We start from the raw sequence: 26629 nt of genomic DNA, 5'->3' as shown, positions 1-26629 counted from the left end.
ATGGGGGTACCTTTATTTGGGGACAGCAAGCCCTTCTATTTCCGAATCTGGAATGGACTAAGTCAAAAGTTGCAAGGCAAAAAAAGCTGGGATAAACATCTGGATGAAATCTACTTACTGCAACAGAAAAGGTACAGTGAATTTCAGTCATATTGTCTTCCCTTTCTTCTGCTGCTCTCTCCCTGTAGCTGATTCTCACTCTCTTCCCTCAGGCTTTTCTGCCAGTAGATAAACTTTAAACAACCCTGGAGCACTTCTCTCTATCAGATTTCTTTCAAGGTGGAATGCTTCTGGACTTCCAATCTTATCGGCTTTCACAGGTGGGTTTACTAGGTTGCAATTGAATTACCCTGAGTGCAGGACTTCGGTAACATTGATTATGTATACTCTTGTCTTTCCTACCTCGTTGGTAAAGCTCACAAGAAAATGCACGGGGGTTTGGGTTTTAAAATTCTTAGGAGTGTATATGACATATAGGCTGTAGTCAGCTGAAATGATGGCTTTTTTTTGCAAGGTTCTGCTTTCTGTCTGTCTTTCTAAAGGTTGCCCATATTGTGGAAAGTGGACTTAATGCTGTTTCTCATTCTGGTGGTCCATCATTTCCTGGGTCAGACTGACATTTCTCACTCCCATGGCCCCAATGTAAACATGTGTAGTGACTCCTCTCTTGTGCTACGTTATAAAGAAGCTTGCCTGTGCCTTTACATGTAAATACTGAATCAAGGCTGCTTGTTACTGCTGTGCAGCCTTAATCCCTTCATACACAGGAATGCACTAATATTCATGGAAATCCAGCTGAATCTGATTTTTGTTGGTCCTTGTCATTTCTGCGTGCACAAACACTGCAATACTCAACCAACACATTGCTTTCAGTCCCTTGTAATTTTTTTTTTCTCACAGAATTTTGAACATGTCAGGGGCAAAAAGGTGGATGTCCCTATCTGTCTGTCTGTATGCACACATGTATGCAGACAAACAAGTAGAGAGTACCTTAAGAGGGACGAATGTACATGTCTGTCTTTCCAGAAAGAACTTATATAAATATCATAATCTAATTTCTTACCAAATAACAAAAGCATGTTCTGTTTTGCTTCAGAGCAGTAGTATTTAAATACACTTAGAGTGAAAGGGACAGTGGGAACAACAGTGTCTCCAGAAAATGCTGACATTTTTGGTATGTTCATGAAAAGCATCACAGCTAAATGAAAAATAAGTTCTCAGCAGATTTTGTAACATCCAAATGAATGTGTGCAAAAGAATAGTCTGAATATATTGATATTTTTATAATTTTTAAGTCACATAGATGTGGAGACCGCTGGAGGTCTCTATCTAACCTCTTATTTGAAGATAGACTGTTACCAGCACTAGGTGACATTGCTTTGGCTTTTTGTAGCTCAGTCTTTAAAGTCTTGCAGACAGAGATTCCACTTTGTGTTGACACCTTTTAGTGAGAAAAGTTTTTTCCCTAATGTTCAACCCGAACTTCAAATAATAATTTGATGTATTAACCCCCTGTATTAGTATCAGTTGTTGCCAAGAAGGGTTTGGCTCCTTCATTTTATTGTTCCCTTTCACATAGGCTGCTATTAGATTGCCATTCAAGGTTCTCTTGGCTTGTCAATCATCATTAGCCGTGTGTTGCAAGCCCAGGGACATCTTGTGTGTTGCTACTGATAGAGGAAAAGAGAAAAATGTTAGGCAGATAAACCTTTCTTTATAAACTTCTCTTAAGTCACTACAGTGCAATTGTTGTGGTCCTCAAAACTAACATTTCTGTATTTCTTTATAAAGCTCTGCATAACAATGCATGTAGTGCATACAGTATTGTTGTCTAGGAAATCAGTTGGATGGGGACACAATTGTTACCCTCCCACAATTGTTACTCTCCCCATTTTAGGTCTGTATATTTCCCACACCTTTTAACTAATATAAATTAGCCTTCTGCCTATTTAGTCAGAAATAACCTGGTGCCAGTATGTGGATACTCTTCTAGAGATGGAGAAGACTTTTTCTCCCTCTTAATACCTTGCTCTTTTTTTTTTTCCTTTCTTGTCCCCAGAGATGCTCAGAGTTTGAGGAGAAAGACAATAAAGTGGAATTAGTTTTATTGCTTTCATACTCTTAATTATGTACAGATAGAAAAACACAACAGGAAAACCTGTGTTAACTTGTGTATGGGAACTACTCTTAGAAGTACAGGGACACAGAGGACCTTCATCTTCCGGACAGATCTTTCTCAAGCTGAGTGAGTGAGATGTCACTGTCCAGTTGTTCATTTTTCTAAACTACTGAGTTTTCAGTGCCCATATTAACATAGGGTTGGCCTCTCTTAAAATCTACAGTGTCTGTCAATATTGATTGGTTCCTTTGCTCCCAAAGGTGACACTGAAATAATGATGCCAGCTTCTGCTTCCATCTCTTCATTGGTAGCATGTTTCAATAACAGTGCTTCTGGGTAGTCAAGATGCAAAAATAGCCTGTTGGGAACTCTTCATGTAAATCAAGTCAAAGGCATCATTGACAGCATTTCTGGTCTTTCTTTATGCAGTTACACCTTCATCCTTATGAAAATTTGGAGTCTGGTAATGTAAAACAAGCCTCCTTCATTTCACAAGTGTAAAGGTCCCCAGAACTCACATTTTCCCAACACTGTGCAGACATACTACACACATCTTAGGCCTCAGTGCCTAAGCTGCCTTAGGCTCATGGATGGCACTGTCTTCCTAAACTTTGCTCTAGGTTTCCTTGTGAAGAAGTAAAGATGAAATTTGCATTCTGGGAAAAAGCCACTCCAAATTAAAAGGGCACAACCTAGAATACAACTGAAAAAAAAATCCCTATCTGAAGAGGTTTGGAAGTTTTGAGAGAGATTGAGGTTATGCTTCACAGAACAAATTTGTTTTATTAATAACTCCGTGGTAGTAATAGTCACTATCATCTGTGGAACTGCTAATCTCTTTCTAGCAATGGATTATTTTTAGAGTGGTCTCAGATGCAGGCTTAAAAAAAAGAGATTAATGATTAAGGCAAAGAGATTGCCCTGCTGGAAGTGACTGAGCAAGATTTCTACTGCTCTATTGCTTCTATCTATTGTAGATAGCTGAATATCAAGAGGGATAAGACTTCCCTATCAGTTTCTTGTCTAGTAGCATGGGCAATTAGTAACCTGTTGAATGTATTTTCAAATAAGATCTGTTTACTGTCAGCTGAAGGGGCTTTGACATGCATGCACAAGAAATTCCAGTTAATTGCTAAATATTGCTGCCTGTAGGTACTGAAGAAATTTGCTGCCCCTGCCCGTTCCCTTGTTACCTGTCTCCTTCTTTGTGTTATTACTTCCTAGCTCATTCTGTATCATCTTGTTAGATGATTGCATTGGTCTTCTTTCTGCCTGGTTAGCTTCCTCGGAGTGCTCTTCTGCTTTCCTGAAGTCTTGCACACATTCACAGAAGGAAGGAAGAAGATGAACCTCCTTCTGCAATTGCACGATGGGGTGCTGAACATGGATATTCTTAGCAGTACAATAGGGAAAGAAAAAGCTGAAATAATATCCTGCTGATGAATTTATAGGTGAGCTAAAAAGAATTGCTTTAGACTCTCAGTAACTGACACAGCTATGGGGATCAAGCATGAAGCTAGAAGATTACAAACCTATACTAGATCAAACAATAGGAATATTCCATGCAATGGAATATTTAAGTGGTAGAATCTGAGAAGGGAAGAAAAGAGGAGTAAGGGATGCTGTATTGAATCTCTGATGAGCTCAGTCTGGAAAAAGTAGATTCAGATTGGTTGTTCTCCAGACAGTTCACATATTTAACTTATTTCCTTGCATTAAAAAAAAAAACCTATAGATCCACATTTTTTTTATAACAGAGTTAATACTTATGGACTTGTCCTTGCATCTTTTCATAAATGTAATGACCAGGATGCACTCCGTAAGAAGTGCTTAAGAAGCTGTAAATCCGAAAGGGTACATGTTACCAACAGAAAGTGTTTGTGAAATCCTTAACCTTTAAAACTCAGTCAGAATCTGACCTACATTCTGTCTTGTCTTTGTTTCACAATGGATTTTTGGGTGTTCCTGATTTTGTCCTCACCTATATTGAAAAACAAGTCACAGCTTCCTGACCATATAATTTAATCATCTATTAAAACTGATAGTAATGTGCGATCAAGGCTTAGTGCTTCAACACAGCTGCATTCCTTGGCTCAGTAAGAAGAACCCACAAGCACTTCCAGGCGGATACTGTTGTGGTTTTCATTGCTCATCAGAACTACTGGTTCTCTAGATAACTGTGTTAATCACTAAGCTGAGCCTTGTACAGTACATCAGTACTGCCTAGTTGGTACAGACCTAACTTAGGGCTCCTAAATAAGGAGCTTACTGTCCCTTGATGCCACAGCTGATGAAGAGAACGATTTAGAGCAGGAGTTTAACTTAGATGTGCTGAATTATCTTCTCGGAGTGTCTTTACAGGTCTCTGCTGAATCATTCTCTGAAAGCCATGTTCTACATTCATTTTCTGTGGGCAGCTATGTTAAGACATGACGTAACAAATGCTGCTGCTTTGACATACTGGAAATGAAGTTGTAAAATAGTAAAATTAATTCTGTTTGATATGTCAGAAGAAAATAGGTTAAATATGCAGAACCTAAATATATTAAAATGTTTTTCAAGTCCTAGATTCTAGAATATCTAAATTCTAGATATTTATTTTTTAACATTGGCAAATTTGGATCACCCAGTACTTAATGTTTATATTAAAATACTCAGCACAGTGTTTTAATGTATCAAAAATTGGTTTATAATTATAATGGTATGTTTTAAATAAAACTAAAATGTTTCTTCGATTATGGGACAGAAAATTAAAGGAAAGTAAAAGGATAGGGTATAAACATGTAAGTTGTGGATCTTTGAGGGATCAGAGGCTGTGTGCCATGAAGTTTACCAACATCTCTTACGTTCTTCACCACCTTGCTGTGTGGCCTAGAATCTCTGATTCTTTTTTTAAGCCCAGTTGGATCTTCCTGTAATAAGTAGAAATGTTTGACAATTGTCCCCTAAATTTCTGAAACCTGAGTATAGTAGTTATTAGAGATCTTCCTCTTGTTAGGCTTGTGATTTAATTAGTTGTTTACAAGGTCTTTGGAGCATTTTTTGTGAGAAAGGTATTGTGCTTATGTCCTCCCACAGCATCTCTTACCCAATCCTTCCTCCTCTGAGGTCATTTCAGGGCTTCCTAGTAAAAGGCCTTCCTAGTAAAAAGGCCTTCCTAGTAAAGCATCAACATAATTAATTGTAGCGTTCACTATACTATGGAAACCCCACCCCCTCTTCACTTACTGCCTCTGAAACTTATATTCTCCAGGAACAGTCTTTCTCAGTCAAATAAAGGTAGAGGTAGCAAGTTTACTTAACTGATATTGAATCTTACAGGTTCTGCTCAGAGTGCCTCATTCTTTTGTTCCTATTTGTCTGATAATAAATGCAATGTTCTCGTCAAATCACCTTGTAATTAGCAACTATTGGAACTGATGAATAAGTAAGCTAAAGAAGGAAAGCAAGGCTGCTTTGCTTCTCAAAGCAGTAAGGCTAAGTTTGAATGGCACAAAATTACCTCAGAATGGCTCCCTGTTTTGTTCAGGTTGGTTCTTTATATGCTGAATGCTTTTATTTCTTCTGTATTCCTCCCTGTTTTTCTAGTTTAGTTTCTAGTGACTTAAATAACAGGGTGCTGTTGGTGACAGTAAAAAGTTCTTTTATATGATAAATACAATGTTGAGTTACACGTCTATTAATTGTATCTTGTGCCCGTTTACATGTATTAAGTTGATTCCTCCTTAACTGTGTAATTCTGATTCTCTTTGTTTTGCTTTATCCTCTCAAGTTCTCTCAGTTGTTTCAGTATCTTTCTGCTATAAAGGTGTGCAGAACTTGCAGCTTTCATGTGGATTGAATCCAGAGATAATGGCATATTAGGTTTTTGCTTGTTTGTTTCAAGATTCTATTGTTTATAAAGAATAATTTAAAACAAGAAATATGTCTTTTTGTAAGCCATAGAATTCATGTTGCCTGTTTTCCTATGGTTTTAATTTAAATTATCCTATACCTAATAAGCATAGGTATAAAAGGTATAACCATAGGCATAGGTATAACCATATGCATAAAAGACATAAGCATATGTCTTTTAAAACATTTTGAGCCATCAACCATTTATATTTTCTCTCTCTCCTTCTCTGATATGGGTTTTCTTGTGACTTTTAACAGAGTTATTTTCGTAAATAATGTATTCTAACATCAGTGTTTCCACTTAATGCAAAACAGCTCTTGCTTTATGTAGTATTTGGACTATAAACTGCCCAAATCTTGTTACCAAATAATACCAGAATGCAAGGAAGAAATCTGGGACATCACAAGGAGAAAGCACTGAGCATATCTCTAGGAGTATGGTTTTACTAATGTTTTTGTCCCACATGTGGAGGTTTTTTTGTGTGTAAGACTAACATCCAGTCTATGGGCACTTGTTAGCTTGCAGTAAAAGGACAGTCTGGGGCTGATGGGAAGATGAAGGCTGATGTTCTCCTTGTTCTTATCAGCCTAAATTTGTCATTCTTCTACTGCATTCCTTAGACTTACTCCACATCACACATTACAGTGTGACCTGAGCCATGCTAGGTAATTGAGAACAAATGATACATCAGTATAACAGGAAATCAGAAATGAGATAAAAGCACAAAATTTTCTTCTGAACAGAGATTGAAAACTGAATTTACCCTTTTTGGAGAGAGGAATTTCTTTCTATTTCATACTGGAAATTCATGAGACAGAATATTCCTTTGGGTTTGATGGTATTTCTTCCTTTTAAATCTTTTGCTCCTCAACTTGGGCTATTCAGAATTTTTTATTTGTATTAAAACAAAACAAAGCAAAAATCCCAGCCCAAAACACTTTTTATGAGCTATGTCTGAAAATACTAGAGGAAAACAGAAATATTTACCACAAATGAGTAGATTTTTTCTGTTTGTTGTGATTTTATGAGTAGCTTATTTGGATGCAGGACAAACAGGGATTGCAGGTAACTTTGCACCCTCACTTAAGGTGCTTATAGGATCACAGAATCATAGAATCAGAAAGTGTTTTGTGTTGGAAGGGACCTTAAAGTTCATCTTATTTTAACCCCCCTGTCATTGTCAAGGAAACTTTTGATTGGACCAGGTTGCTCAAAACACATCCATAAAACCTTGCCTGGGCCTTCTCCACTTTTCTACAGTTCCATCTCTCTCAGCATTTCCTTATATGAGATGCTCCATTCCCATAATCATCTTTTTTACCCCTTGCTGAGGAATAACAAGGAACTACATTTCAGAGCTCATTCTTTTAATTACACTTACTTTAAATGATGAACTACCCGGGGTTTTAGCACTGCATTTGTTTGCTTTTGCCAATTCTTTTTTTGTATACAAGTGGTAAGTGTGTATCACAGATCTTTCTGTGAAAATACTGAAGATGCATTCTGTCTCAAGCAAAGGCCACACTAGCTCTGGAGGGAGGCACCCAGTGTTTGACTGCATTTCTAATCTGCTACTTTTTCTTGGCTACAGGATCTGGGAATCCCCACTCCTCCAGGCAGCCAAAGAGAACAACCTCGCAGCCATTAGGAAACTTCTCACTGATGGAACGTGTGATATCTATCAGAGAGGTAACCTGGTTATTTGTGACAAATGGCTTTCTGTGGAAAGTATGAGTCTGCTATAGTGAGTAGCGTAATATTTTTGATAGTTAAAACACTTGCATTATCAGACTCAAACTTCTTAACTGCATGTCAGTAGCTTAGCAACAAAGTTTTCTAATTGAGGAGCTCATCAAACCCTAAAGGAATGGTGAAGATCAAAGGTTTACAGCCTGAATGGTTTTTGGTTTTTATTTTTTTCCTAGAGGGACTGAGGGAGGTGGTTTACTGTAGAAGGTGGTAAATAAGGGGGCTGTGTATGCTACTTCGTTTCACACTTCAGTTTACTGTCACTTAAAAACTCCTGGAGTCTGTTCAGCTTTCAGATACTGATGGAGTGAAGTCCAGAGCCTATGCAGTTATGTGGCTGCTAGCATGTCATCTGGTGAGGTGACATCTGGCAGTACCAAGGGAGGACCTAGCTTTCCTGTAGTTGTCCACCCCAAAAAATCCATTTCTGCTTTTGTCACATATAGCTGAATGTCTAGGTGACTTGCGTGCTTCTCCTGCTGTTTTTAGGTGCAGTGGGGGAAACTGCCCTTCATGTAGCTGCCTTGTATGACAATGTAGAGGCTGCAGTGACTCTAATGGAAGCAGCTCCTGAGCTTGTCAATGAGAGGATGACATCTGAGCTCTATGCAGGTAACATGTCAGGAAATGAGGGTGGAAATGGTGGAAATGGAATGGTTCTCTGCAGAGGGACGGAGGAAGTACTATCTCTCTATATTTTGGGAAAGTGGCTTACACTATTCCCAGTTCAATATGTTGCTGAACTGTTACATAGCAAAACCAACATACAAATGGCTCATGACCATGTATGGAAGGTGGAATTACATTAAATGCAAGTACATACACGTGCAAACATCAAAATACATAATTGACAACTCCTTAACCACAGGCAGGCCTTGTTTGCTATAGTGGGATTGCTAGGATATGGACAGTTTGCTGTCAACCCTAGTATTTCTTACAAAGGGAATGCCTAACTGATCCTCTCTGAAAGGAGAAGAGATGGTGCTTTGGTTGATAAAGAATAGGGATTGAAAGCAGCTGTGGCCACTGCTTTTGAGACTAGATTGAGCCAGGTTTTTAAAGAATGGTTCTGACTGACTACACAGAAATGTCAGAGAGAATCCTGAAACCATTAAAATAATAATGATAGGGCTTTAAAAATTCTAATGACTAGTTCGATGTATCACATGTAGTTTTTCTTTGGGACCTTTTTGTTGACATGCCCTTCATGTCCCATGATGGAAAGCATAGTTCCTTCTGAGAGACATGAGCTTTCATTGTGTTTCTTGGAACTGTGGCATGTCTTGCTTTCCCCCCCAAAAATCTAGAAATTGTGTCACATGTTGGGGTTGGGTTTTTTTGGTAGGTTGTAAAGTCAGCTCTCATTAGTTCATAAAGGGCATAATTAGAATGGGACGTGAGAAATCTGTAGTCCAACCTTCAGCATTCAATAAGGATAACTTCAATGCTAAGTTATAGAGTTGCTATGGCTGCAATTCCAAAAAGCTTAGATTTGCCAGGAGTGAAATGTGAACTGTAGGCTACTGATTGGACTGAAGTGGATTTCTTGGTAGGCAAGGTTTTATTTCTGTGTCTTACAGGGCAGACAGCTCTCCACATTGCAGCAGTGAACCAGAACATCACTTTGGTGAAGGCTCTCATTAAGAGAGGGGCTAATGCCTGCACAGCACGGGCCACCGGACAATTCTTCAGGCGCAATTCCCAGAATCTTCTCTATTTTGGTACAGTCTTTTCCTCTTCTCTTGGTGCTAGGGGAGGGAATCAGCTGAGTGATGGGAGAACATAAGGCTTACTTGCTTTTTTATCTAAGCTGGGTAAGCAGAAGCTCCTGTCTCCAGTTGTTATCAATCAAACACCTTTTAACAGACAGTAAGATTCCATCTGAGTATCTAAATACTACATGAGTATAAATATACAAATCATACACTTTTTATATGTACAAAAATACATATTGTGTAATTGTATAAGGATTGTATTATTGTATAATTGTATAAGAATTATAATTTAATTTCTTCCTAGCAGCATATACCACAACTTATTTGTGAGCCTTTTTACAACAGTAATCTTACAAGAGTACTTCTTCCTTTTAATGTTGTGGGAGGCAGGTGTTTTCCTTTTCTGAATAGTGTGAGGAGTGGGATAGGAAATTTACATGTTACCCAAAGTAACTTTTCCTTTCATAACCTCTGGCTTCATAACATTTGTAGATTTCCCTTAGAGTGCCTCAACTTCTCCTACCTCCTTGGGTCTTAATGTTATTTCTCCCTATTCCTTTCTTTGCAGGAGAGCATGTTTTATCATTTGCTGCCTGTGTGGGAAATGAGGAAATTCTACAGTTGCTCATTGAAAATGGAGCTGACATTAGGGCTCAAGATTATCTGGGTATGTGCTGTGGGGCCTAGTGAATTGCATACAGTAGATCTGGACACTGCAGATTCTGTCATCTGTGCATGCACATATTTTTCTCTTATTAGAAAGAACTGTGTATGAGGGGTGTGAGGAAAATGAAAGCCACTATTAACTGGATCACTTAATTGCCAGTCTTTACACAGGGCTATTCCATATAATTTATCTGGTCTGCTTCCTTTGTAGGTAACACTGTTCTTCACATCCTGGTTCTCCAACCTAATAAAACATTTGCCTGCCACATGTACAGCCTGATACTTTCCTATGACAGGAACAAAGAGGGACCAGGATCACTTGAATTGATTCCTAACAATGAGGGTCTTACTCCATTCAAACTGGCCGGAGTTGAGGGCAACACTGTGGTGAGTTCAACAAATAGAGAACTTGAAATAATGCCATCCAAATCAAGGAGGTTTGTTCATGTTTTTAGTGGGCAGAAGCTGCATAACATACATTGCAAATCATCTTTTTTTTTTTTTTTTTTTCCCCAGAAATCTTATGTAGGACCAGAAAACCTGTATTAGAAATTTCTTTATTCTAGTGAAAGAAACAAGGGCTTAAAGAATAGATCCTTAGCTCAGTTTTTGAAACATTTGAGCTAAACAAGCAGTTAAACAAGCAGTTATACTCACTCACAGTAACTTTTTTGAAGTCTGACTGAAATGATTGTTTTTGTCTAGATTCATTACCCTAAATGGGAGACACAGGAAACTTCTTCAGGTATCCACAGACATTAATTCATGGTCAAGAACTCAATATTTAACATATATTCTCATGCAGATAAATGGTTAGTGTTTCTTCTGTAAAGCCACAAAAGGGCAGGATCGTTTCATTTTCCATACCTCTTTCTTGACAACTTGTAGAAGGGTATACAAGAATTTTTTTTTCCTAAGGAACGTGTCATTCCGTAGGAAATTTAATGTCAAGATGTACAAGTCTGTCAGATAGCTTTAGCATTATGATTAGAATTTAAAATGAAAATCACTCATCTTTTGCCTCAAGCATGAGCTAGCAATCAAATGGGAGTCAAGAAAAGTTCCTCCACTTCTTAATCTGCTATAATTGCTCCCGAGAGATGTGAAATCAAAACACCTACCACGTTCAAGGAAAATACATTGTAATCAAGGGGTTTAACACCTTCATTTGGTTTTATTGCAAGTACAATATATACTGGAAAGGTTCTGATATACCCTGCCTCCTCCTTTCTCCTCAGATGTTTCAATACCTTATGCAGAAGCGGAAGCACAATCTCTGGTCCTTTGGCCCCTTGACCACTGTGCTCTATGATCTCACAGAGATTGACTCCTGGGCTGAAGATCAGTCCTTCCTTGAGCTCATTGTCTCGACCAAGAAAAGAGAGGTACTGTGGGCACCACATGCTTTCTATGTGCAGAGCATGGTGATAATGAAATGGGAAGAATGAGGAGTTTGAAGGTTCAAGAACTTTTATATTAGCCATAGAGCAAGCACTTCTTACCAGGGAACACATTAAATGTGCCAGCTCTGTAATGATCTGGCAACATCTGATGCTTTACACACAGTTTCTTCTGCTGTGGGGAAGTTGCAGATGATTGAAAGAACTTTGTATGAACAAGCTATGGAAAATTATATTGTGTGATTTCATAAAGGGTTCTCTAACAGGCTCGAAGATACAGGTGTCTCTAGCAAGTAGCTTTCTCTAACTGGCAAACTGACTAAGTGTCCCCATGAGACACAGCTATGCTTAGAAATCCTGAACGAGAATGCATTTTAAAGCCACTCATTCTTCCCTTCATTTAATGACATTGCTTGTCTAGGTTCTGAGTCCAAATAAATTAGGGGAATTATCTCTACTGTAGGCTCAAAAGTTTGTAAAGGGATCACCAAGATAAAAATAGCAGAGTGCAATGGCAAGCTGAGACAGATCTGCATAAGACTTCCCAGGTACCCTGCACTATCAGTTGTTATCACCTTAAATAATCCTAACATGATGGGAAATTAATCAGAGGTTACTTTAGTTAGCACATTCCACCCATCCTGTATTATTTCCATCTATCAACATTTTAGGCAAACTTCTCTAACAAAAGTTTCAGCTACTGGAGAGCTTTGCATAATGTGGAGGAAGACTATGAAACTCTTGTTTGTTTTTATTTAAAGTCATATAAATTTCCTCATGTGGCAATAGGTACAGAAATTCAGGGTGAAGAAGTATATATCAGAAAAATAAAACAACCTTATAAATTGTTCTGAAGACTAAACTGTAATCCTAAAAGGAAGAAGAATAATTTGTCTCAGTCTTCTTCCAAAACATATAATATATGTAGATCCAAGATTCCTAGTTTCAGAGAATAAGATGTCCCCAAATACCATGAGATACAATGATTTTTTTATTTTCCAGAATCCTCTGAAATAGGAGTAGTTGCAATTTTTGCATGCATAAATAGTAATATTTTTTTGTATTTGATATAGATTTGGTCAAAAATGTTTCTGTCTTCTCTAGAAGAATGCAATGTGTCACCCCATCCAATCATATCCTTGCAGTGTTGGACTAGAGTAGTATCTTTAGATCCCAGTCAAAAGCAACTTCCTCTTGTATTCAGGAAGATACATAGGCAAATAGGTACTAAGATAGATTTTCTGATCCTTAAGTGGATGAAAAGTGTCAAAACTACAAGGGAACCAACCTACAGGAAGTTTATACTAAGCTTTTAAGATTACATAATCCTTTTGAAAATGAAAGTTACTCTCTTATGAAAAGGATTCTATAATACTGACTTCTACATAAAACAGAACACCTAAGGCTATCTAGATTAGTTGTCTCTCACTTCCTTTTGGTCCTTTAGGGTATTTCTTAGACCACTGAGAGTCATATCTGTGTGCTGAAACATTCCTTGCACGATGCACAGTCTGTCTTTGGCTGACTTAGAGGAAACTGGGCAATGTAGCAAAAGAAGAAAAACATCTAGAGTGCAGTAAGAAGTTTTTCTTCAAAGTAAACCACTCATGGCAATTGAGACTTAAATCTTCTTTCTTATATTGCAGTGGTCCCCTAAACATGACAATTAAAAGTAGATCTCACAGAATTTAACAAAGTGTGTGGGTCAAATTCATAAGAAAGATGTGAAGTATACCATTTGTCCTACTTATGCTATAAGTCTTCAATTTTAGGAAAATAGTACAATTATAGCTTCAGTTCAGCTATCATGGTTTCTTCCAGATTGAGAATGGACCCCAATTGATAACAGTGAGCTCACAGAAAAACACAAAAAGACTCCATGGTGATTTTCTGAGCTTACGGGTGCCTATAACCAAAATATCTATGTTTTACTTTCACTTTAACATAATATAGCTTCTAACTGAATGAAAAAGAGAATTTAGTTTTGAAAATGCTTAAAGATGATCCATCATCTCACAGTCATCAGAGCTGTAGTAATTTTGATCCTCGAGGTAAGAGAAACAGTTTGAGTAGTTCTTCAAGTACTACTGATCTTGGAGGCCATGATAACCTGAGTCAGTATCATCCATCTACTTTGAGAATAACATTTGTCACTTCTGTGGAACATAATTCCTCACAGTGAGACTCTTTAGTTTATGACCACTAGGGAATCACAGACCAAATTTTTAAAAAGAACTCAGTATGAAAAGACCCTAGTATTTCACTTCCTTTTTATTCATATCAGCATAGTGTTCTTGCCACTAAAGCTTTGAACACACGCCAGTAGTACATTAAATACTAAAATTAACATCTTTCCCTTGTGGTTCATTTTTTCTTCATGAACTAGATTATTAAACAGTGGGTAGTTTTGGGTGAGCTTGAGATTGAATACTTTTTTTTGCTCACAATATTGTGTGTTCATATTAGAAAAATTAAGCCAAAGAAGTGCACTTGGCGTAGATTAATCCCACCTAATTTTTTCACCAAGGTGTTTAATTAAGGGACTCAGTTTTCTTAAGTTTTACATGTAGTTGATAGAGAAAAGTAAGTAACTAAGTATTTACCGAGAGCAATTTAGACTGTAGGTGAAATTAATGGCAACCTGTGGAGTCCACAAAGAGAAGAATTTTAGGACAAGCACGTCACTAATGAAAATACCTTCTTTAGGTGCCTAACTGTATGTGGTAGGTATACTTGTAGTGATGATACTCTAAGGACATCAGTGAGGCAAAGTTTGTAGGAAGAAGTAATGGCATTTATTAGACAGTTTATATAGCACCATTTCATCTAGTGGATTGACAGTGATCTCCCAAGTTTTACAGTTGTAATCCCAGCAGCAAATCAATAGATGGACTCAGGGGCATAGATGAGCAATGTTCAACAGAGGAAAAGATGTTGAATTTTTTTTTCCATATCATCTCACTGTATTTTCTTAGTCTTTTAGAGGTGCATGTGTGCAAATTAGCCAGCTTAACCATGAGGAAACTTAAGGAAGTTTCTGGAGTCCCCGTTAGGTTTTTAAATGGAATTGTATGGTAGGAGAGGATTCTGCCCACTGCAGTGGATTCTGAGTGTTCATAACTCCACTGCTCTTACATTTATAGAGCCTCTGACATTTCTAAAACTATAGTCTCAACTTTTTTTAATGAGGCTTTTATTTTGTATAGAATTCCTCATTTACATGGTATGTACAGATATACACAGAACCATATTTGTGTTTGACAGAAACACAATCTCAGTTTATGCAGCAGCAGTATTTTTCATATCATACAATATGCTCACTGAAGCTTCTTGGAAATGTATATGGCCTTCTAGATATATTTGAGCTGCACCACTGAGATTCTAAAAAGAAGGACAGAAAACATACAAATATAAATAATATAAAGGAAGTAAGTTGAAAGACCCTGTTTTTTTTTTTCACAGTATATCTCACTGTTGATATTACACATTTTTATCATTATAGCTGAGTGCTGAAAACCTTCAGAAATCCAGTCCATTATCAGGCTGTATTTAGACAGAAAGAAAGGAATTTCTGAGATCTTTCCAAAGCCCTCTCAGTTGTCTGCTAAATCAAGGTAAAATCAGGGTCTTTCAGGAACATTAGCTTTCAGAGAGCTAATCATCAAAAGGACCTTTTGGTATATTTCCTAGAGATTAAGAGTTTCCACAAATGGTACTATAGTTGATAGCTGTTGAAAGCAATGCTAACTTACATGTATAAGCACAGAACTGATTTGGAGATAAAAATCCAAGTGAATGAAATTAGAATCCAAATCATATTATTTTCAATCCGTGCCCTAATAACAATATGTATTTTGTGTGGACAGTATCCACCTCCTTTAAAGTGCACTGTGCTGTCTTGCTTAACACAAAATCTTCAAAATTGATTCCAGTTACTGTAAAAGAAGATTAATGAATTGAAGAAGTTTTGTACATAATTGAATCCCTAATGTTCACTTTTTATAAACTTTCTGATACTTTGAAATTAGCCCACCTCTAATATGCATGTAAACACCAATACTAATGAATTTTATTTTCTGTAACACGTTCTCATGTATTTGCATTCAGCTTCCAATACAGTAGGTTAGAAGAGTTTGTTAACAGTCTCCCAGAAAATGACACAAGTGATGCTTATAAAAATGTTCTTACGGCAATTAATTCCTTCTTTCTATCTCTCTAAGGCACGCCAGATCTTGGACCTAACACCTGTGAAGGAGCTGGTGAGCCTGAAGTGGAATTTGTATGGTCGTCCCTATTTCTGTTTCCTGGCTTTGTTCTATATACTCTACATGGTCTGCTTCACGATGTGCTGTGTCTACCGACCACTGAAACCTCGAACAAGCAACAAAACAAGCAGTCGAGACAATACAATCTATGTCCAGAAAATGCTTCAGGTACTGTGTCTGCAGGACTCAGAGCCTTGTAGGCAGCATTGGGCAATTCTAATCTAAGCTATTTAACTGGGAAGTCCAAGTTTTTCACAGCTGCCACCTATTGCAGTTGACCTCCTTCTCTCTCCACCAGCTGTGAAATCCTTTGTCAGAAGAACATTGAGTATGTTCTGTTTTCTCTTGCTGGGTCTAGGCTGCCTCCTGGGGCCTTGTCAGGCCTAGTCATGTTTATTACAGTAACAGTGTGCCTTCTTTTTCCCCATCCTCTTTTTAATAAAATTTCTCTTCACTTCCCATGCTTGTTTTTTTTTTTTTCCCCAGGAATCATATATGACATACGAAGATGAGCTGAGGCTGGTGGGAGAGCTGATCACAGTCATCGGAGCTGTAGTGATTTTGATCCTCGAGGTAAGAGAAACAGTGAGCTATATAGTCTCAAATTTAATCAAGACAGATTTTACTTACGGAGCAAATATGTTTTGCTCATAACTTGGCAGGGGTTATTTTGTTAGTCTGAGTGCTTTGATGTATGCCTGTGGCAATTGACACTGTCAACAATATCTGTTGGATGAAACAGACTGTGACAATGTACTGGTAAGACTCCAGTTGTGGAAGAAGGAGTCAGAAGAACTGGCTGTACTCTCAAACACTATCTGCAGGGTAATGCTACAGTTCCTATTAGCACCATCAAACTGAGTCCTGGCTGTTGCATGAGATTCTGAGAGATTTTTGACCCAACACCCCTAAAATACTCATGTAGTCAGGGATGCTGGGTGAAATGTTTTCTGGGCATGTGCAGAAAAGTTCATATTTAATTGGAGATTTGTGACTGTATGGACCTATACATGGAGCCTTATGCAACCAGAGTTCTGAGGTGAACTCTGTTCATGTTTAGATACTCTGCTTACCATAATCTTTAAAAAAAAATGTTTTTTTCTAAATTTAAAACAAATTAATCTTCCACTTGAGTTTATTACAATATGAAACAGAACACTGAAACTTCTATATGAGAAAACTAAAATGGCAGTGACAGGGAGAACTGAAATAAAATGGGTCTTGTAAACAGCCTTTTTTCTGCCATATATGTTCCAGAAGGACAGGTCCTTGTTCCTGTGTTTGGTCATGACTCTGGGGTTACATGACAGATAACACAGTGAGAATTACAACAGCCTCCTTTGATTCCCCTAGAAGGTCCTTTTAGTCTTCATTGCTGAGGCTTTGCTTTTCTTCTGGTCTCAGTAATCTAGATAAACTTCAGACTCACAGCTCTGTAATGTAACACCTCTGCCACATACGAAAGTCCCTCAGCTTGCCCAGCTGCTCTTAGATTTTGAGGCAATCTTTGTCCCATCCTGAGAGGGGCCTACCTGACTAAATCATTCTGTTTTAAAGGACTATAGAAATTAAACTGGACAAGCAAACAAAGCAGATGTAGCTGGCCCCAGTTTCCTGTGATTATTTGTGGTTACCATGACACTGAATAGTGTACTGGAATCTGTCTTAAGTCCTAAAGTTAATCAGATATCTCTCTTAGATCCCAGATATCCTTAGAGTTGGAGCAGCAAAATACTTTGGACAAACCATCCTAGGAGGACCTTTCCACATAATTGTGTAAGTACAGCACTTTTTAAGTCTAATAAATTGTCTCTCATTTTCCCCATGACTGTCCTTTGCCGGACGAGTAAATTTTTCCATGCTTTTAGAGAATTCCTCTCTTCATGTGTTTCTATTACTGGCTCAGCTAGTATGTAGGAAGCCAGCTGAGTGGACAGGTAGAGCTGACAGTGCTGAGAGGTCTCTGACTATGGGGGTGGTAGCTCTATGTGCCTGTTTTGGAATTTTTTAAAAGAAAACAAGGAGGATAAGATTCCTGTACTGAACTTTCTTTTTCACTGTCTCTGCCTCTTCCTTTGCAGCATCACATATGCTTGCATGATTCTAATAACCATGGTGATGCGTCTCACCAGCACAACTGGTGAGGTGGTGCCCATGTCCTTTGCCCTTGTGCTAGGATGGTGCAATGTCATGTACTTCGCACGAGGCTTCCAGATGCTCGGACCCTTTACCATCATGATCCAGAAGGTATAAGACGCAAATCTTATGAGCTTGTTAAACACATCCTGACATCTCTTTGTAAACAGGGAGAACAAGTGCTGCCAACTAGTGTTCTCCTCTATTCCTCCACTTGCAGGCAATGATGAGAGAAGGAGCAGGAAGAGTAAGCAGATCAATACCTGGCTTCAAAACTGGTGTCACCAGCAGGATTTTGTGTTTTTTGATCATTTTACGTGACATCAGGCCTGCTGGTGACAGACAGGGTACACCTACAAGTTGGCTGAACAAAGGATTTTGGTTGGAAGTCAAGAGGAAAAAAAAAAAAAAAGCTGGTTCCTTTGGAAGACAGGGCAGGTGACTCAGGGGGACTACAAAGATGCTGTTACTCTATTCAGGGAGAAAATTAGAAGGGCCTATGCCCAACTGTAACTTAATGTGGCTACCAGTTGTATATCCAGCCCTCTTGTGCTGGAAGAAAGGGATGAGGAGCAAAATAGTGCCCGCATAATCCCAGAGGAAATGGTTAGCAAGCTGCCATCCCACACAGACACACAGGTCTATGGGGCTAGATGGCATCCATCCAAGGGTACTGAAAGAGCTGATGGAAGTGCTCACCAAGCCACTTTCTATCTGTCAGCAGTCTTGGCTAACCAGAGAGGTCCTGGTTGGTTGGAGGTTAGCAAATGTGACACCTACCTGCAAGAAGGGCCAGGAGGAGGATCCGAGCAACTACAGGCCTGTCTGACGTTGGTTATGGGGAAGGTTATGGATCAGATTATCTGGAGTGCCATCACACGGACAACCAGGCGATCAGGCCCAGGCAGCATAGGTTTATGAAAGGCAGGTCTTTCTTGACTAACCTGATCTTCTATGATAGGGTGACCCGCTTCATGAATGAGGGATAGGGTATGGATGTTGTCTACCTAGACTTAAGCAAAGCCTTTGACACAGTTTCCCACAGCATTCACCTGGAGAAACTGGCTTCTTATGGCTTGGACAAGTATACTCTTCATTGGGTAAAAACTGGCTGGATAGCTGGGTCCAAAGAGTTGTGGTGAATAGAGTTAAATCTAGTTGGTGGACAGTCAGAAGTGGTGTTTCCCAAGGCTAGGTATTGGGGGTGGTTCTGTTTAATATTTTTATCAATGATTGGGAGAAGGAGATTGAGTCCACCCTCAGTAAGTCTGCAGGAACTCCAAGTTACGAAGGAGTGTTGATCTGCTGGAGGGTAGGAAGGCTCTACAGAGGGACCTGGACAGGCTGGGCCAAGGCCAATGGTATGAGGTTTAGCAAAGCCAAGCCTGCACCTGGGTCGCAACAAACACAGGCAACACAACAGGCTTGGGGAAGAGTGACTGGAAAGCTGCGGTATTGAAAAGGACCCTGGAAGTGTTGATTGACAGATGGCTGAATGTGAGCCAGCAGTGTGCCCAGGTGGCCAAGAAGGCCAGTAGCATCCTAACTTGTATCAGAAACAGTGTTGCCAGCAGGACTCAGCACTGGTGAGGCTGCATCTTGAATAGTGTGATACTGCATTTAATTACTGTCTTGCTAGATGAGGGGAGAGCAGTGGATGTTATCTACCTTGACTTCATCAAGGCTTTTGGTACTGTCTCCCATAACATCCTCATAAGGAAACCCAAGAAGCGTGGGCTAGATTAGTGGATACTTAGGTGGATTGAGAGCTGGCTGGGTGACAGAACTCAGAGGGATGTGATCAATGGAACAGGATCAAGCTGAAGGCCTGTAGCCACCAGAGTCCTTCTAGGGATTAGTACTTTGTCCAGTCTTTTTCAACATGTTCATCAATGACCTGGACAAGGAGAGAGAGAGTGTATCCTCTGCAGCTTTGCTGATGATACAAAGCTGGGAGGGATGGTTGACACTCCAGAGGGCTGTGCTGCCATCCAGCATGACCTGGACCTTGTTGAACCCAATGAGGTTCAACAGGAGCAAGTGTAGGGTGCTGCATCTGGAGAGGAAGAACCCCAAGCACCAGTACAGGTTAGGGGAGGACCTGCTGGAAAGCAATTCAGAGGAGAAGGATCTGGGTATCCTGCTAATAAATTATCCATGAGCCAGCAATGTGCCCTTGTTGCCAGGAAGGCCAATGGAATCCTGGGTTGCATTAAGAAGAGTGTGGCCAGTAGGTTGAGGGAGGTTGTTCATCCCCTCTACTCTGCCCTGGTAAGGCCACAGCTGGAATACTGCATCCAGTTCTGGGCTCCCCAGTTCAAGAGAGACAGGGAACTACTGGAGAGAGTCCAGTGGAGGGCAATGAAGATGACTGGGGAATTGGAGCATCTCTCTCATGAGGAAAGGCTGAGAGAGCTGGGACTCTTTAGCCTGAGAAGAGAAGGCTGAGGGGGAGACCTTGTTAATGTCTACAAGTATCTAAGGGATGGGTGCAAGGAAGATGGAGCCAGACTCTTAGTAATTCCCAATGACAGGATGAGGGGCAACAAGCCCATGCTGGAACATAGGAATTTCCATTTAATCAGAAGAAAAAACTTCTTTACTATGAGGATGACCAGGCACTGGAACAGGCTGCCCGGGGAGGTTGTGGAGTACCCATCTCTGGGGATATTCAAAACCCACCTGGATGCCATCCTGTGTAATGGTCTCTAGGGGATCCTGCTTTAGTGGGAGAGTTGGACTAGATGATCTCTAGAGGTCCCTTCCAACTCTGATAAATCTGTGGTTTTGTACTACCCAGTTTTGGGCCCCTCACTACAAGAAAGACATTAAGCTGCTGTGGTGTGTGTGTGTTCCCCTTTAGGGAAGGGCAACAAAGCTGGTGAAGGGTCTAGAGTAGAAGTCTTACAAGGAGTGTCTGAAGGAACTGGGGTTTTTCAGTCTGGAGAAGTGGAGGTTAAGGGGAGATGTAATTGCTCTCTGCAGCTACCTGAGAGGAGGCTGTAAAAAGGTGGGCATTGGTCTTATTATCCCAAGAAAGAAGCAATAGAACAAGAGGAAATGGCCTCAAATTGAACCAGGGAGGTTTAGATTGGATATTGGGAAAAATTTATTTACTGAAAGGGTTTTCAGGCACTGAAACAGGATGCCCAGGGAAGTGATTGATTCACCATCCCTGGAGGCATTTAAAAGACATGAGATGTGGTGCTCAGGGACATGGTCTGATGGTGGACTTGTCCCTGTGCTAGCTTAGTGATTGGATGTGATGATCTTAAAGGTCATTTTCAACCAAAACAATTCTGTGATTCTGTGTTTCTATAACTGAAAGAATACTTTTTCTCCTTCAGGACTAGCATTAATGGCAAGCGTTCTTGTCTGCACAGAGTTTTGGACATTCTCCCTTTCATGCAGAAATTTCCATTAGTCTACTCATGGTCTTAGAATCTTGAAAAATAGTTTTCATTGGTGGGACATTTGAGCCTCACGGTGACTCTGTCTTTGCTCTACAGATGATATTTGGAGATCTTATGCGTTTTTGCTGGCTCATGGCTGTGGTGATTCTAGGCTTTGCCTCAGGTGAGTCTCCAAAAGGAATATACTAATGTGTTACCCTTGCCAACTTCTCCAGTGTGAGTTAAGTGCATAGGGTTTTATATATTTTCAGGTTTTCCTTTGAGCTATCTGGCAAAGGTGGTGATGTTGTATAGCTTTTAGGTTTTTGAGCATGATCACTTTCCTCATGCTGTTTTCTGTTTTCATGGGTTTTCTTTTCAACTCTTGCTCTTTCTAGGGTAGCAGAAATTAGGGCAATCCAGATAATGCTACATATATGTAAATCAAGGTTTTAAAACATACTGCACTTATGATATTTGCCCTTGGAAGATGTGATTAACACAGATAGGTTTATTATATCATTGAAGGAGAATGTATCACTATTTTGAGAACAAATGAACAACTGAAGTAATTCTGAGCCATTTTATAATGGACACCAGTGATTTTAGTAGGGGTTTGTCCTTGTTATGCTATGTGCTGCACTAGGAATAAAAACACATGCAGCTCCTTCCCATACCACTTTGTACTGTCAGCATGTCATATTCTCTTGTCACTCTTGAAATGTGATTCCTGTTGTTAAACCATCTTGCTCTTTTTTTTTTCCCATTGGCCTCCTCTAGCTTTTTACATCATCTTCCAGACAGAGAACCCTGAAAACCTTGGGCAGTTCTACAACTATCCCATGTCCTTGTTCACCACCTTTGAGCTGTTCCTCACTATCATTGATGGCCCTGCAAACTATGATGTGGACCTGCCCTTCATGTACAGCGTCGTGTACTTTGCCTTCGCCATCATTGCCACCCTCCTCATGCTCAACTTGTTAATTGCCATGATGGGTGACACCCACTGGAGAGTTGCCCACGAGCGGGATGAACTCTGGAGGGCCCAGGTAATTTAGCTTAGGGGCTAGAGGGTTCTCTTTGAATATAAAGAGGAAAAATTGTCCACAAGAAAGTGCTGAATGGTGCTATTACTTACTCTGCCATCTGTGCTCTGCTTCAGTTCTCTCAAGGGCTGGTATCATAAGCCATGCCCTTTTAGTTCTGTTTTACAGCTTCTGTACACCAACCACCAAATTTCTTTCATATTTCCTATGAGTCTGAGGTGTTTAAATGCAAGACTACTCTTCTGAACATCTTTCTATATGAAAGAGTCTGCCAGTATACCTTTGCTGTGTGGGTATTCATGCCTTGTTTCAAATGGCAGCAGGAAGCCCATCCAGCCTTTCTTGTCTATCCTGTCTCTCCTGAGCTGATACGTGGCATCTCTCATTAAACAGAATTAAAGTTGTACTTTTTTTTTAAAAATCATATTTCTGTGTACCAGTTAAATTATTGTTAAGAGGGATTGACTGAGAGGAGGCAGAATGCAAAGTAATGATTACAGTATGTAATACCAGTGTGTACAGTCAGTAATGCCTTTAGATCTGTTAAGAGAAGTTGGCCCGATTCTTTTGCCCAAAAGGCAGAAAGCTTCAACCACATCAGTTATATAGCTGCTGAACATAAAATCCATTTCCTAATACTTTTCCATGAGAAAACATTGAGTCAAATGATTAAATGTAGTAGTGTGGCCTTATTGGTAAATTCTGATGATAATTAGTACAGATACAAGTTGTAAATTTATTATTTTACTTGTTGCCATCTGGTTTAAAAGGAAAGAAACTTAGTGTTTAAGAGCAGTGTTGTTTCCTCAAAGCATGGCACATTTAGGACTAAAACAATGAACTGCCCTATCATAGTGTTGTCTCTGTAACTTTTCATTACATGTGAAGCTGTAGTGAAGTACAGTAATGGGTCGGCACTCACGAAACTGGTCATTTTGAAAGAGAGTTTTATTTGTTTGTAATTCATCTAGGTTGTTGGTTTTGTTTTTTTTTTTAATCCCAAAGGTTGTGGCTACCACTGTTATGCTGGAGCGGAAGCTGCCACGGTGTCTTTGGCCTCGTTCTGGAATCTGCGGGCGAGAGTACGGGCTGGGGGACCGATGGTATCTCAGGTGTGTTCTCCTCTAGTGTGGGCATGTAAGGACCCTAAGAGAAGAATCCCATCTATGGATGTTATTAAAGAGCCTTCCCAGTGGCCTGGAGAGGAGTGTTTGGATTCCTTCTCTTTCAGAATATGGACCTTCATCTGTTTTCTCTCTGTGACTGATAGGGAAGCACTGTTCCCCCCAGGAAGCTCTACTGTGCAATTCCTTGTAGAATCAACTGATGGTTTTTTACCTAGTTATCACAGGAGACAGACCCCAGTAATTTCATGGGTTATAAGGCTTGAATTTTTCTTTCAAGCTTCTTGCAATGAGAATAACAAAACTTAATTGCTGTGCTGGGTTTGCTGTCCATATCCATTAGAAGAAATGGCAGAGGCAGAACCAATTAGGCACTCAGAAGCAATGAACTGCATTACAGGTTATTCAAAAACAGAACAGGAATAATTAAAAGGCAAGATTTCGTTCTCATGTGAATCTAGAGACCATGTGTTATACTTTGCAAAGACTGCACTGGGTGGCAAAGTCTTATGTCCAGGATTTTAGTTTAGGTACTGAAATAACAAGCAATTTGTGGACTAGATAGCACTAGATTCCTCATTATTTCTGATTTTATGCAATATTTATACCAGGATGATAAAAGATGAAACTTTGGGCTTATGTTTTGGGTGTTTTTTTAAATTGTATTGTCTTCTGCTGTTGAAGCCAGAAGAGGGAGTGGTGGCTGTATGAAATAGGACTAGATTTTCAGGTTTGCTGGACAGAACAGGCAGAAAGCAGGCATAAAGGCAAAACCTTCAGTCCAAGGTGCAGAATATAAATCTGCAACAGCAATATCTCAGCAACAATTCTTCACTGGATGTTATGAGAAAAGAGTGTTGGTAGGATTGAGTTCTCTCAGTGGATGTCAATTTTATATAGTGTGGGACAGTACTTCAGAAGACAAGCTCTAAGTAATGTAGAGAAAGATTGGTGGAAGTAAAGCACTTAAATAAAAGCTCAGCAAAAAATAAGTGACATCCAGAGGCTTCCAGCCATGGACTATCAGAGGAAAGCAGATAAGAACAAAGGAAATGGATGAATACATGCATATATACAAAGAAAGGGTCTAGAGCTAAAGGCAAGTGGCATAGGTCTGCCAATAGCTTACAGCTGGCAAAATGGAAAGGGCAAATCATGACTGGGAAATGAGTTAAAGGACAGGAAATCATGAGCAGATATGGGTACTGAAGTCAATGACAGGGATGAAGGTCTAGTAGCACCTTGCCTATAATCAGCTTCCTGGTTTTCTATAGACCTTTCTGGAATGTCTGGGTCAATAAGTGCATTTATCTTGTGGCTGCTTGGTTGTGTTGATAAACTGGCATGTTTCTGCTTCATTCAGTTCATGTTTTTTAATCCTCTTGCAGAGTTGAAGACAGGGTTGATCCCAACAAACACAAGATGATGCGGTACACAGAGGCATTTAAGGTTCAGGATAGGGATAACTATGACAAAAGTTTGGAAAAGTTGGAAATCAATAGGGATGTCCCGTACAAGAAGGAACTGCCAACTCTGTCATTGTCACGGAGCACATCCAGGATGAGTTCTCATCGTGGCTGGGAGATCCTGAGGCGCAACACTTTCCACCGACTTCATGAAGATTTCAGTCATACCATGGAAGAGGAAGTTTATGATGTCTAAGGATGTCTAAGGAGCCTCTTTTTTTTTACCCCACCACACAGATCAATTTTGCCACAACAGTTGTCTTCTCCAGCTGCTCATACTCTAGCATGCTACCTACACACATTTGCCTTGGAGGACTCTGCACAGTTCATGGCATCTCTGCTGTGATACATGAATGCAGTCTTTTCTCTCCTACATTTAATTGCCTCTGCTGTTGCACTGATATTTATACCAAGCTGGTGGGCTTGTTGAGCTAAGGTCTGTGGTGGTTTGTTATGCTTTGTGTTACCCTACAAAAATGAACTAAAGAAGTCAGCAAATGGGATTTCATCCATTTACAAAAAAATGATGAATAGGCCTTCTCCCAGGCAGTACATACAACATAATCTTTCCCTCCAGTTTCACGAAATCGCAGTGCTCTAGTAGCAAAAACAGCTGACTGAAGTTCTGTTTTATGATTTGGTACAGAACTTTAAAAAAAAAACCTACACACCCTATAACTAAGCTAAGGAACGAAGGGAGTTGCTGACACTCTGATGATTAAAAGGATTGTAACTAGTTAGCTGTCATTTAGGGCCAGGCAGATTGTGACCTGTGAAGAAAGGCAGTCTCTAATACCTGCATTTTCAACATTGATATCTGAGCAGGACTGCATTATGGGTAGTTTGATGTTTTGGTTTAATTGTTCGCATTTTGGGGGTTTTTTGTTGGTTTTTGGGTTTTTTTCCTGGTGATGGGTTGGGGTTTTTTGTGGGGTTTTTTTTGTTTTTGTTTTGTTTTGTTTTGTTTTGCTTCTTTTATTTTGTTGTCACATTAATGCACTTTAAGCATCTGAAAAGAAGTGAATGCTGTTCCTGGGAGGATTCTGAAAGATCTGAAATGGGAACTTCTTTTCCTAATGAAAATGTGTATGACCTAGTTAAGTGACTCCGGGGAGTGTGAAATTTCAGCAGAGCTATTAATCTCCCAAGTGAGCTGAAGCTGGGGTTTTTTTATTCTATGCAAGAGTAGGATTCTGAAGCAGTTACGTGACTTATAACTGAGCCATCACGATTGGGTAATGAGCTATGATATAGCACTGAAAGAAATGGAGAGGAGATGGAGAATGCTGGATAGGCAAATAAGAACTATGTCAGAGGCAGTTCAGAAACTTAGGAGTTCTCTCTTTCTGTCTTTGAAAGTCTAAAATTATCCAATGAAAACTGAGTTATCTGCAAAGGTTCCTTCCAGGCATGATGCTGTGCCAGTCTGTCAGATTGTCATCTGCCCAGGACCACTCTAAGAAAACTGAAGAAATGTTCAGAGGAATGGACTGTCCTTTCAGGGTTTTTTGTATTAGGCGTGGAGTTTCATTCTAATAGAGGAAGATAAGTGGAAAGCAATCCATGGTCTTAACATTTCTTTCCAACAGGACTAGTAACAGAAACTTTGATTTTTAGAGAAACCAGGGATCATTATCTAGCACTAAACTTTGAGCC

At 39.5% G+C, this 26629-nt stretch overlaps 1 protein-coding gene across 1 annotated transcript; it reads left to right on the top strand.

Moving 5' to 3' along the window:
• Positions 1-25169, top strand: LOC103533310 (transient receptor potential cation channel subfamily V member 6). Its single transcript, XM_030453769.1, has 15 exons — positions 1-131; positions 7606-7703; positions 8253-8375; positions 9344-9484; positions 10047-10145; positions 10356-10531; positions 11383-11529; positions 15765-15977; positions 16296-16382; positions 17509-17585; positions 17891-18056; positions 21455-21521; positions 22118-22386; positions 23389-23495; positions 24896-25169. Exons 1-15 carry the CDS (start codon positions 1-3, stop codon positions 25167-25169), a joined length of 2175 nt encoding a protein of 724 aa, XP_030309629.1.
• The last annotated feature ends 1460 nt before the right edge of the window (positions 25170-26629 follow it).

Source organism: Calypte anna, chromosome 1 (genome assembly GCF_003957555.1).
Source record: "Calypte anna isolate BGI_N300 chromosome 1, bCalAnn1_v1.p, whole genome shotgun sequence".
NCBI lineage: Eukaryota > Metazoa > Chordata > Aves > Apodiformes > Trochilidae > Calypte > Calypte anna.
The sequence above is the reverse complement of the archived record's forward strand: the minus strand, read 5'-3'. Positions and strand labels throughout refer to the sequence as shown.